This window comes from Balaenoptera musculus, chromosome X (genome assembly GCF_009873245.2).
Source record: "Balaenoptera musculus isolate JJ_BM4_2016_0621 chromosome X, mBalMus1.pri.v3, whole genome shotgun sequence".
Classification (NCBI taxonomy): domain Eukaryota; kingdom Metazoa; phylum Chordata; class Mammalia; order Artiodactyla; family Balaenopteridae; genus Balaenoptera; species Balaenoptera musculus.
Genome location: NC_045806.1, coordinates 74,646,962 through 74,659,676, shown reverse-complemented (window position 1 = coordinate 74,659,676; position 12,715 = coordinate 74,646,962). Strand labels below are relative to the sequence as shown.

Sequence of the window (12,715 nt, the reverse complement as noted above, 5' to 3'; positions counted from 1 at the left end):
ATTTATGTAGTTCAAATGATGTTAATTATTGGCAATTTCCTATAGTTTAACATATTTAATATAATTACTATAATACCCAGTAAACATTTATTGACAAAGCATGCATCTCCTTTTATTTTAGTAGAGGTTATAGTGTTTCAAAATCATACAACCCTTTAATGTTTGATGGTTGTGGCTATATTATGATGACATAGTCATGTGGAATGAAATATTCAAACAATTTTCTGGATTTCTCATCTACTTAACAAATAACAATAACTTTGTGTTTTATCTATTATTTGAAAAATTAGTTATGACTTTAGGAAAAGTTTGACCAAATACTCTTTAGGGTTCTCATTTGTTGTCTAAATAATTTCTGGTCTATATTATGTGTAACACAACTGCCAAGAGTTGTTAACAGTTCTAACTCCAGGCTGTATACGAATCTGTTCCAAAGATTAAGACCTTGGCTTGGAGCCCAAACTAAATAGGAATTTTAGTTTTAGAGGATCATATTTTGCTCTAGTATTTCTTATTTTCTAATCATAATCCTACAAGTCTGTAACTTTTAGAAAGCCACAGGTCTTTACATCATTAATAAAGTGAATTGTTTGGACAAGTTTGTACTTAACATATACTGGTTCTAATATTCTGCTGGTGCTCCACCATCTCTACCATATATGCCATGCATAGGGATAAGAATTGGGTGGTATATCCTAATGCATATCAAAGCAACATATTCCTCAAATTACAAAACATAAGGAAGCATTCTTCACTCATCCAAAGCCTATTACTTGCAAAATAAGCACCTCCAGCTTCTGACTCTAAAAAAAAAGTTTTCATACATGTAATTTTATCAGGTTACTGATATGTAATTCTTGTAGCCTTTTCTAATAGGATCAGTAGCACTTTATATTTTTCCTAGTAATTACTTCAATGCTTATCATAAAATAATTATGTGATGGCTATCTTCCAAATGTCTGTTCATATTTATAATCTTTATATAAATTGGGAACTGCCTGTATAGAAATTATATATTTATAATTTTTCATGTTAACTAACATAAATAAATTTATTGCTTATTGGAAAGTCACACACACATAATTAAATAAATTAGCCATGAATATGTGCTTATTTAATCTTTTTTATTGTTGTTGTTGTTGTTGTTAGAATCCAACTGGATTTTATTTGACACAGAATACAATATGGATGCAGGAATAGCAAACTGAAAAGACAGAGCAGAAAAAACACGATTCTGACTAATTTATAATTAAGTAACAGGAGGGCAAGTCATTAAATGGCTAATGAAAGAGTTGAGCTTGATGGAAGTATTCTCTTTTTCTAGTGTCCATACTTTTGGTATTCCCACTCTCTATTGTCCAATGGACACACTTGCCGTGTTCTGAGCCAGCGGGAGATGCAGTGGAAGTGAAAAGCATGGTTACAGACTCCCCACGCAACGGTGCACTCTTCGGAAGTAGCAGACGCCTGGTTGGCTTGACACTCTATGCAAAGATCCATAATGTGGTTCCGGCAGATGGCACAGTTATCAACCACAATATCCCAGGCGCAGAGGGCTACCGCATTCCACTTTTTCACTTCAAAGCGCTTCTTGCCCACGCCACTGTTCGTGCCGCTCGAGGTATCCACATCCATCGCCGCCGCCATTTTGGAAACACACCTGCTTATTTAATCTTGAGTGAATTTTTTTTTGTAAAAAGTTAACTGAAAATATTTTTATTCACAAAAGGCAGTTAGGTTTTAAAATTGTATACTTATAACTAAATAAAATCAAGATGACATTTTTAAATAGAGTTTTAGGCACTTTGTTCTTTCATTTGCACCTTGTATAATACTACAACAGTGCAAATAAACTGCTGTTAATTGTATATCACTTTATTGCCTTCATGAAAACCATTGTTTGAAATGGAAAAATTAAATTACCAGTGGATGCAAAAGAAATGCTATTTTTAGAGGTATCTTAGACTATACAGTAATATCCACATGCTTCTAAAACAGGTATCTTTAAGTAACATTATTGTCAAACAAATGTTTAAGAATTGTTTCCACATTTCATCATCAATGATAATAAAGAGGAGTCATGCATTCTGTTCTTTAAGAACCTAGGCCTGTTTGGCCAAGGTTGATCTGGAATTGCTCAAGTACTTTAATGCCCTGTATTCTGTAAATATGTGTTGGGGCTGATATTATTTAAAATGATATTTTCCATAAAAATATATGTTGTAAATGTTTTCCTGAGAAAATGCTAACAGAACTGGTAGTAAATTTAAAGAGGAAGAAAATTTTGTAAACAATATTCTCTTTCTGAAAAATAACTAATCTTAAACTATTACCCCTCAGGCTAGAATAGAGGGAGATATTGTTAGACCCAAAACACAGAAGTAGATACCTATTCTTGAGGAATATAAAGGTAGAAAGACTAAGAGAGAGATCTCCTCCTCAAACAGAAGTTACAATCACATTTGATTATGTTTAGTTCATATCACACTAACCACTATAAAGTGAGAATGGATAAACTCTCAGTACCTAACAATGATTGTTATAATTCTGAGAGAATTATATCAGCATAAATTGCAACATAAACAGCCTATGACATGTACACATTTAGCATATATAATACTGTACATAAAGTAATAACGTATTTGTTCAAATACACAGAATGAAGGGCACATGAAACCCTGCTGATCTGAATAATTAGTTTGATTTTCTACAACATCGATCCACAGGATTAAAAGAGAAGATCTAACTTCTTTTTAGGAGTCTTTTTTATGAAATTACACTCTCCTGATTATAACTTCCCAAAAGATTATTTAATAGGTGTGTGACCTTGGCCAAATTAATTATCTTCTCTGTACCTCGTGTTAGTTATATATATAAAGTAACAATAGTGTTCATGGGGTTGTTGTAAGAATGAAATATAACTGTGAGTGTCAAGCCTATAAAGCACTTTCCAACATCTGAAAATGAATATCAGCTATCATTTTTCTATCTGTATTAACATATTTAAAGAAGATGAATTTCAATTAATATAGGGATGAGAGCAAAGAAAAAAGAAAGGTACAGAGACTAATGGTGACATTGTCCAATGAACTGCATTCCAAAGAAGGACTTGGGGCCAATAATAGAGTCTGAGTACTTTTTTGGTCCTATTCAAAAGAAGAATTGTGGAGATATAAGTCAGGCAATTTTAGCTGAATAACATTGCATATTTGAGTCCTTTGTGGCTAGATGAACTTAGAAACCCCAAGAGGCATATCTGAGAAATAATTGAAGATCTAACTATAGGGAAAATTACTAGGCTTCTGTTTTGCTGAGAGTGCTAACAGAAGCTAGGAACAAAATTATTTTGGAATATAAACTGGTATCTCAGAGACTATGTGAAATAAAAAAAAAAGAGGAGGAGAAATGAGGATCCTTAACTTTGGAGGAAAAGGCAAGACTTTTTTAAGGAGGATTTTGTAAATTTTTTACCATTTTGTTTATGACATAAAACTTTTTATTAAACTGTTTCCTCATAAAATGTTCTTAAAATATTTGTCTTGTTAATGCAATGGGAAGTGTATCAACTTTGGACATGTGGCAAAGTGCTGAATCCATCAAACTGGGTAAAAGGTCAGAACAAAGTCTGCCTATGTAGACATGTCTCTTCTGGGTCATACCTCAATCTAACTTGTCTTGTTGAGAGTCTGTGCTCAAAAAAGGCAACATTCTTATAACATATTGGCTTTTCATGTGGGTATTTCTACAGGAAGAGCATGTGCTATTCATGCAATTTGACTATTTTGGTCTGTGTTATATTTTTTTTTATTTTAAATGAATAAATCATCTCAATTTGAGACATACATCTCTATGTACTTACCTAATGGAATGTTACCCAGAAGAGTGTATTTACTCTTTGTCTTCTGAAAACAAAATCAAGATCAAGAATCTTTAATGTTGAAAACAAAGCTCTGGCCAATGTCAAATCCATGAATATAAATTCTAAGAAGGAGGGTTTTTGGTAGATGTCCAAGAAATAAAACCTTAACCTCATAATGAAATTTTACTCGTATTTCCCTGTGGAAACTGTATGGTAGATATAGTTTGCAGAAATAGAGACAGAGTACACAGTAATAACTATAAATATGATAGTAGACTAATATGAGATAAATTTATTAGGTGAGGAGAAATGTAATAATATGTTCTTTTATCATAATCACCTATTAGTTAATTTACTTAATCTTAATCTCCTATTAGTTAATTTACAACAATTACAAAACTAACAACAATTAGAAAAACTAAAACTACCCTCCCTCAAACATATGAAGGTGTAAGAGACTGTCAGAACAGTGTACTAACAATACTGCATGTGATTCCATCAACAGTTTGCGAAAGGAATTGTTTGAAGGGAGCTATTATAGTATATAAAATAAATGATCTTCAACAAATATTTGCTTTTTGAACATGTTATCATAAAAGTCTTGCTCTTTATTCTCCTTTCCTTAAACCATTTCTTCTCTATCCACTCTTCTGTTGTATATTTTATCATGTAATAAATTACTGCTTCAGCGACGCATACTGGAAACTAAATTTTGTTTCCAGTAAAGTTAATCTTTTTATTACAAATAATTCATAATGCTGAGGTTAAGCCTCTGGCGATCTTAGAGAAAAAAACATGATTGTGAAATTTTGTACTCCAATAAAATATTCCAAATCATCTTATGCTACTTCAGAATGTTACTCCAGGAAATCAGTTTATCCAAGCTTTTATGTTAGTCAAAAGTATTTTCCAAACTTAATCCTTATATCCTCTTGTGATCATTAGCGCTATATATAGTTTTAAAGCATCAGAGAACAAAGATGCCGTGGGGACATAAATGATCCCTTTTACTAAATGTTTTGGCTTTTTGACATTAGCATCATTTAAGTGGTGGAGGCAGAGGATAAGGTGTTCAGTACTTTACTTCCAAACATAATACATTTCCCTTTGGAAGCAAAGGAAATTACAAGGAAAAGACAAAAAGTAGGAGTTTGAAATAGAGGAGATATCCTCTTATAAATAAAAATATTATGCATATACAATATATGTTATATAATATATAATGCAATATATAATAATTAAAACTGAAATGAGCCAGAAGACTCCTAGGACAACTAAATTTTGTTGACAGGAGTGTTTTCACCCTTAATATCTTCTCTTAACCATCATAGATGAATGAAATTGACTATCTAAAAAAATGCATGGCAAAGGAAAGTTATTCTCCAGCAAGAGAATAATTTTGTAGAAATCATAATATACAAATAATATAATTATCATCAAGATTTTCATTGCTTTAACTGGAAAAATCCAGCAGGATATTTATTACTAATTAATTAATTTAATTAATGAGATATAGGTTATTACATTTCCCATCACTGTGTTCATATCTCCTCCTTAGATCTACAACAGGAGGCTAAGTTGTGTACTCCTGCCAGACCCATTGTAAGTTCAGTGACCATCAGAGTGCTCCTCATGCAAAAATTGTAATGTACTAAGGGTCCGTTGCTGCACTGAAATCCACTGCTGAGTTTGCACTGAGGCCATGCTTTCCATGGGTCACTCCCAGCAAACTCTATATTAAGGATGTCTTGTTCCTGGGTAATAGGGGACTCATCTGACAGGCAAATTTGGCTCTAGCATTCCCTGTTCACCTTGCTGATCTTCCTTTAGAATTCACTGCAGTCTAAGACACTTTTACCTAAGCTTCCTTCCTTCCTTCCCTTGGTCCACAAGGCAATGAGGACTCCAAGTCATGCCTTGAGTACCTGCATCACAGTCTGACAGCATTCCCAGCCTCCTGAAGGTTTCTCCCAATTTTCTTCCACAGGCATTTCTCCTAATAAATTTATTATACATATATACCAATTTGAAGGCAGATTCTCAGAGCACCTTGACTAGCACATCTAGTTTCTGGTGTAGTGAGATGGGATCTTCCCTAACCTACATTTCTTTATTCTCTGGATCACGTTGAATTAAATAAATTATCTGGTACATTAAGAATCTAAGGCTACTATCTCAGGCAGGCATGGGTACTAGAGTTTGTTTTTCATGCTTGATTACATTATTTTATGTGTGAGGATGACAGTTTCTAGGACACAATATAAACTGACAGTTGCAGTTAATTTCAGTTCCATCTGCTGTTTTCTGAGATGTTTAGATGTTTTCTGGGTGCTAAAATTATTGAATAGTTACAACAAGATGTATTTGGGGCGAGAAAGTGTTGGGCAGAGGGTTGGTAAACACTTGTGGAGATGTGGGAGAGGGCACATACCTTGCCCTATGCATTTTTTCCATTTGACTGTTCCTGTGTTATATCCTTTTACAATAAACTGGTGATCTAGTAAGTAAAAGGTTTCTCTGAGTTCTGTGAGACACTCTAGCAGATTAACCAAACCAGAGGAGGAGGTCATGGGAACCTCTGATTTATAGCTAGTTGGTCAGAAACACAGGTAACAACCTGGACTTGCGACTGGTGCTTTAAATTCATGGAGGGGTCACAAACTGCCAATTCGTAGCTAGTTGTTCAGAAGCACAGGTAACAGCCTGGGCTTGTGACTGGGGTATGAGGGGTTGGGGAATAGTATGCAGGACTGAGCCATTAATCTGTGGAATCTGATGTTATCTTTGGGTAGACAGTGTCAGAAATGAGTTAAATTGTAGGACACCTAGCTGGTATCCCCAAAATTGCTTGGTTTTGTCTGTGGGGAATACCGCACACTGGAAATAAGGTGATCAGATCATCAAAAGAACATTAAAAGGTGCTTTTTGATTAAGGTACTCTATACATACCAAAATTTTTTCAAAGATCCATATTAAGCTCCAACTTTAGAAAACAGTAGCATTGTAACATCTCATTTTGGATATATAACAAAGAAAAGGCTATGTATTAAAATGTTAGAATAGCAATAACTAGATACCTATGTTCTCTATTTCCATCTTTGCATCACTGGCACAATGCAAAAGGTTTATGTACAATTTTTCCATCATATAATTAAAAATAATTGTTAAATTGAGCAGGAACACTGGTCAGTTTGGCTAGTGCAAAGGTTAGAAAAGCCACCACCAACATTAAGTACACCAAGTTTATGGTGCTAATTTAATATGTCTGTGTTTAGTTATTATGAAGAAAAATAATTTTAAAATACCCCTAAGATTATTAATATCCTATTCATTTCTTAACCTTTCTATAATTCATGTTAAGCATCTTTCTGGAGACACTGTGAAACACTGAGTAGCTGCAGTTGGCAAGGGGACTATTATGTCTAGAACCTAGTCTCTTGAGAGGGTTCAGACACAGGATTTTATAAATTAAAATAGTCATTTTACAATATTTTTATTCATCTGAATGCATTTAGAGATGCCCTTGCTTGCTATTCCTCCTTCCTACAATAAATGTTTCCTATGTTGTCTTCCTCCAGAACATATAGAAGGTCATATTATTGTATTTATTTATCTATTTAACCTACTGAAACGATAAGGCTTGAGAAGGACTTCTGCGGTATGCTTCAGTGGCCTTGTTATTTGTAATTATATCTCCATATTTATGTGGCCTAATATATGGCTTGATGGCAATAAAGAGTTATTTGGTTATTTCTTTTTCTTATTTCTCCAGAAAACAGTCCACAACAGAACAAGTGAAATTTTCAAATAGTATAATTTTAAAATGTAAATAAAAGTGAATTCCCAATATATTGGGAATATATTTTTTGCTTAATATAATTTAAAAAACACTTTTCTTCCTCTTGATAATTGAAGCTTATTATTATTATTATTATTATTATTTTTTGCTCCAATCCCTGCATGAGCTGGTTATAAGGATTAGGGTACTTTTATAAAATATGACTTTTTAATAATTGCAATGGAATCCTACTTGAATTTGGAATGGTACTTTTAGCTCTGGCAGAGTCTTTATATTGGAATACCACAAACTTTGTAGGGATGCAGTCTCTTAGAGGAAGAAGAAAAGGGGCATCACACAGACACACATCATAGATAATGTACCCTGTCACAGCAGTAGTTCCTTGGCACGATATATGGCAACAGAATTACCTTTGTACTACCTAACTGAGGGATATAATTTATCCAGTCTGAGGAACTGTTGTGACAGGTAATACATTCAGTGCTGCACATGTTCTGCATTCAAACACACAGGCTATGTGTTCACAAGAGCTAACTCTAACAATGAAGCTCTGTTGTTGTTGCTGTAACTGATGAATCATGAGGTTGTTATTTTATGGCAAAAATATTATTATGTATTACCATCTCTAATGAATAAAAAGGGTCTGGAATAGAAATAGCTCTGATGGACAGCGGAGGGGAAATGTCTCAGCTTTGTCAGCTGAAAGCAGCTGAGATTTATAGACCACCTATTTCATTACATGCATGATTATGAATTCCACTTAGATTCTTCTAATATTGGAATATCAGGGAAAGATGAAGTATATCTGACTTCAGGTATGAATATAGTTAAATCTGAAATATAGGCAAGACTTATCAGAGTCACATATTTATGAACAGGTAATTAAATTTCATAGGAATTTTCCTGGAAAGCTACACAATTTTCCTAAATTATTCTATACAATGGTTGATTTAATGTTTTTTATTTTGTCTGTGTGATAGTTAGCACCTTAAATTAATTTCCAAGTTTCTTGTATCCAGTCAATAGGTCACCTGATCAAATAATACTGATGTGCTGTTTTTAAAAATATATAATATTTTTACAGGAAAAATAACTTTTAGATTATGTTCTGAGATCCATATACATTATAACAGCCACTTTTAGATTCTCTTGGTACTTCAGAATCTAGATATATTTGGCTTGAATCCTTGCAAGCAGTTTACTTATTAAAGGTCAAATATTCTGTAAGATTGTTATGAAATAACTAAGGGGTGTAAAAATCTCATGAGCACCTTGTCAACTAACTTCTTTGACAGTGAAAATTCTGCTAATACACTGCATTGACTTGGAAGTAAATCTTGCCACTTGTTGAAGGCTTGGATTCTCTCTCAATCTTTTTTTTTCTCTAAAACACACATATTTTACACAATTTAAACACATCACTGTCCTTCTGTTTAATTAAATCTACTAAATATCTTGTTGGTAAAGAAGAAGATGTAGAAAAACTCGAACATCAACTCAGATATTTCCATTAAAAATTACTTCATAGTTTTGTGTACTACTTCAATTTAAGAAATAAGTTTGTGCTATTCTAATTTTAGATTCCTATTAATAATCTTGTGTTTTTACAAGCATGTCACACAAAACTTAAAGATAAACTGGTGAAAATTCAGAAAAATGAAAATATTTTTTTCAAGGGTAAAACAGTGAAAGTATAATAGCATAATATATAGTTAACAATTATTTTTCATATGCATGCTTTATATTAAATTTACAGTACCATGGAGCAAGGGCATTTTTTTTTCTTTTTTATGTTTTTAGTTGAGATATAGTTGATGTACAATATTATATTGTACAGGTGTACAACATAATAATTCGTAATTCTTAAAGGTTATACCCCATTTATAGTCATAAAATATTGGCTATATTCCCTATGTTGCACAATATATCTTTGTAGCTTATTTATTTTATACATTATAGTTTGTATCTAACTGTCTTGCCCCTTCCCAACTCCCTCTCCCCACTGGTAATTACTAGTTTGCTCTCTTTGTCTGTGAGTCTGTTTCCTTTTTGTTACATTCATTAGTTTCTTTTGTTTCTTAATTATTTTTTAAAATTTTTATTAAAATATAGTTGACTTATGCTGTTGTGTTAGTTTCAGGTGCACACAAAGTGATTCAGTTATCACACACCTATATATATATATATTTTACATTCTCTTCCATTATAGGCAAATGAAAGACATTGAGTATAGTTCCCTATATAGTACAGTAAACCCTTGTTGCTTATCTATTTTAAATATAGTAGTGTGTATACTTTAATCCCAAACTCCTAATTTATCCCTCTCTCCTCCCCACCTTTGGTAACCATAACTTTGTTTTCTATGTCTGTGAGTCTATTTCTGTTTTGTAAATAAGTTCATTTATATCCTTTTTTTATATTCCACATATAAGCAATGTCATATGATATTTGTCTTTCTCTGTCTGGCTTACTTCACTTAGTATGATAATCTCTAGGTCCATCCATGTTGCTGCAAATGGCATTATTTCTTTTTTTTATGGCTGAGTAGTATTCCACTGTATATATATGCCACATCATCTCTATTCATCTGTCAATGGACACTTAGGTTGCTTCCATGTCTTGGCTATTGTAAAGAGTGCTACAATGAACATTGGGGTGCATGTATTTTTTGAATTATGTTTTTCCCCAATATATGCTCAGCAGTGTTTTTTCTGGATCATATGGTAGCTCTATTTTTAGTTTTTTAAGGACCCTCCATACTGTTCTCCATAGTGGCTGCACCAATTTACATTCCCACCTACTGTGTAGGAGTGTTCCCTTTTCTCTACACCCTCTTCAGCATTTATTATTTATAGACTTTTTGATGATGGTCATTCTGACTGGTGTGAGATGATACCTCATTATAGTTTTGATTTGCAATTCTCTAATAATTAGCAATGTTGAGCATATTTTCATGTGCCCCTTGGCCATCTGTATGTCTTCTTTAGAGTAATATCTTCTTATATCTTATGCCCATTTTTTGATCAGTTTGTTTGTTTTTTTTGATATTGAGCTGTGTGAGCTGTTTGTATATTTTAGAGATTAATCCCTTGTGAGTCTCATCATTTGCAAATATTTTCTCCCATTCTGTATGTTGTCTTTTTGTTTTGTTTATGGTTTCCTTTGCTGTGAAAAAGCTTTTAAGTTTAATTGGGTCACATTTGTTTTTGTTTTCATTACTCTAGGAGATGGATCTAAAAAGATATTGCTGCAATTTATGTCAAAGAGTGTTCTGCCTATATTTTCCTCTAGGAGTTTTATAGTATCCTGTCTTACATTCAGGTCTTTAATACATTTTGAGTTTATTTTTGTATATAGTGTGAGGGAATGTTCTAATCTCATTCTTTTACATGTAGCTTTCCCATGTTCCTAGCACCACTTATTGAAGAGACTGTCTTTTAACCATTGTATATTCTTGCCTCCTTTTTTCATAGATTAATAGACTCTAAGTGTGTTGGTTTATTTCTGGGGAATCTATTCTGTTCCACTGACCTCTGTGTCTGTTTTTGTGCCAGTACCATACTGTTTTGATTACAGTACATTTGTAGTACAGTTTGAAGACTGGAAGAGTGATACTTCCAATTTGTTCCTTTTCTCAAGATTGCTATGGCTATTTGTGGTTTTTTGTGGTTCCATATAAATTATAGTTTTATTTGTTGTAATTCTGTTTAAAATGACAAGTATTTTGAAAGGGATTGCATTGAATCTATAGATTAGGTTGTATGGCCATTTTTACAATATTAATTCTTCTACTCCAGAAGCTTGAGATACCTTTTAATTTCTTTGTATCATCTTCAATTACCTTCATAATAGTTGTATAGTTGTTAGATTATATGTTTTTCACCTTGGTTAATTTTATTCATAGTTTTAAAATTCTTTCTGATGCAATTTTAAATAGGATTACTATTTTACTTTCACTTTCTTATAGTTCATTACTAATGTATAGAAAATCAAAAAACATGTTTTATAAATTTGCATTCTGCAACTTTACTGAATTAATTTATTAGTTCTAAAGATTTTAGTGTAGACTTCAGGGTTTTCTATAGAAAGTAGTATGTCATCTTCAAATAATGATACTTATACTTCTTCCCTTCCAATTTTGTTGCCTTTTATTTCATTTTAATGTCTGATTGCTGTGGCTAGGAATTTTTATATAGATTAAATAGAAGTGTTGAGAGTGGGTATCCTTCCTTGTTCCTGAATTTAGAAGAGAGGCTTTCAGCTTTTCACCATTGAGTCAAATGTTAGAACAGTTGTCATAAATGGTGTTTTATTATGTTGAGTTATGTTCTTTCTATTCCTACTTTGATGAGAGCTTTTATCATGAATGGATGTTGAATTTTGTTGAATGCTTTTTCTGCATCTATTTAGATGATCATGTGATTTTTAACCTTCCTTTTGTTAATGTGGCATATCACATGGATTGATTTGGGAATATTAAACCATTCTTGACTCCCTGGAACAAATACAACTTGATCAAGGTGTACGATCATTTTTATTTATTATTGGATTGGGTTTGCTAATATTTTGTGAGGATTTTTGCTCCAATATTCATCAAATATATTGGTCTGTAATTTTATTTGGTTTTAGTGTTTTTGGTTTTAGTTATCAAGTATGGTAACCTCATAGAATGAATTTGGGAGTAATTCATTCACTTCAGTTTTTGGGATAGGTTTAGAAGCATAGGTATTAGCTCTTCTTTATATCTTTGGTAGAATTCCCTGTGAATCTGTCTGATCCTGGACTTTTGTTTGCTGGGATATTTTATTGCAAATTCGATTTCACATCTAGTGATCGGTCTGTTCAAATTCTCAATTTCTTCATAATTCATTCTTGGCAGGTTGTATGTTTCTAAAAATTTTTCCATTTCTTTGAGGTTGTCCAATTTTGGGGCATGCAACTGTAGCATTCTCTTTTGATTGTTTTTGTATCTCCCTTTTATTGGTAGTTATTTCTCCCCTTTGATTTTGTTTGTTTTGTTTTATTTTATTTTATTTTGCTTACTTGGTCCTCTCTCT

The 12,715-nt window shown here is 32.6% G+C and overlaps 1 protein-coding gene across 1 annotated transcript; it reads right to left on the bottom strand.

Annotated features, from left to right (window-relative positions):
• Positions 1–1,152: 1,152 nt before the first annotated feature.
• On the bottom strand, positions 1,153–1,654 carry LOC118888805 (E3 ubiquitin-protein ligase RBX1-like). The gene has a single exon (XM_036840269.1). The coding sequence runs from the start codon at positions 1,645–1,647 to the stop codon at positions 1,321–1,323; it is 327 nt and encodes a 108-aa protein (XP_036696164.1). The 5' UTR covers positions 1,648–1,654; the 3' UTR covers positions 1,153–1,320.
• Positions 1,655–12,715: the final 11,061 nt, after the last annotated feature.

Excerpts from the sequence above, each read along its gene's own strand:
- LOC118888805 (XM_036840269.1), bottom strand. The coding sequence starts at position 1,647 with ATGGCGGCGGCGATGGATGTGGATACCTCGAGCGGCACGAACAGTGGC.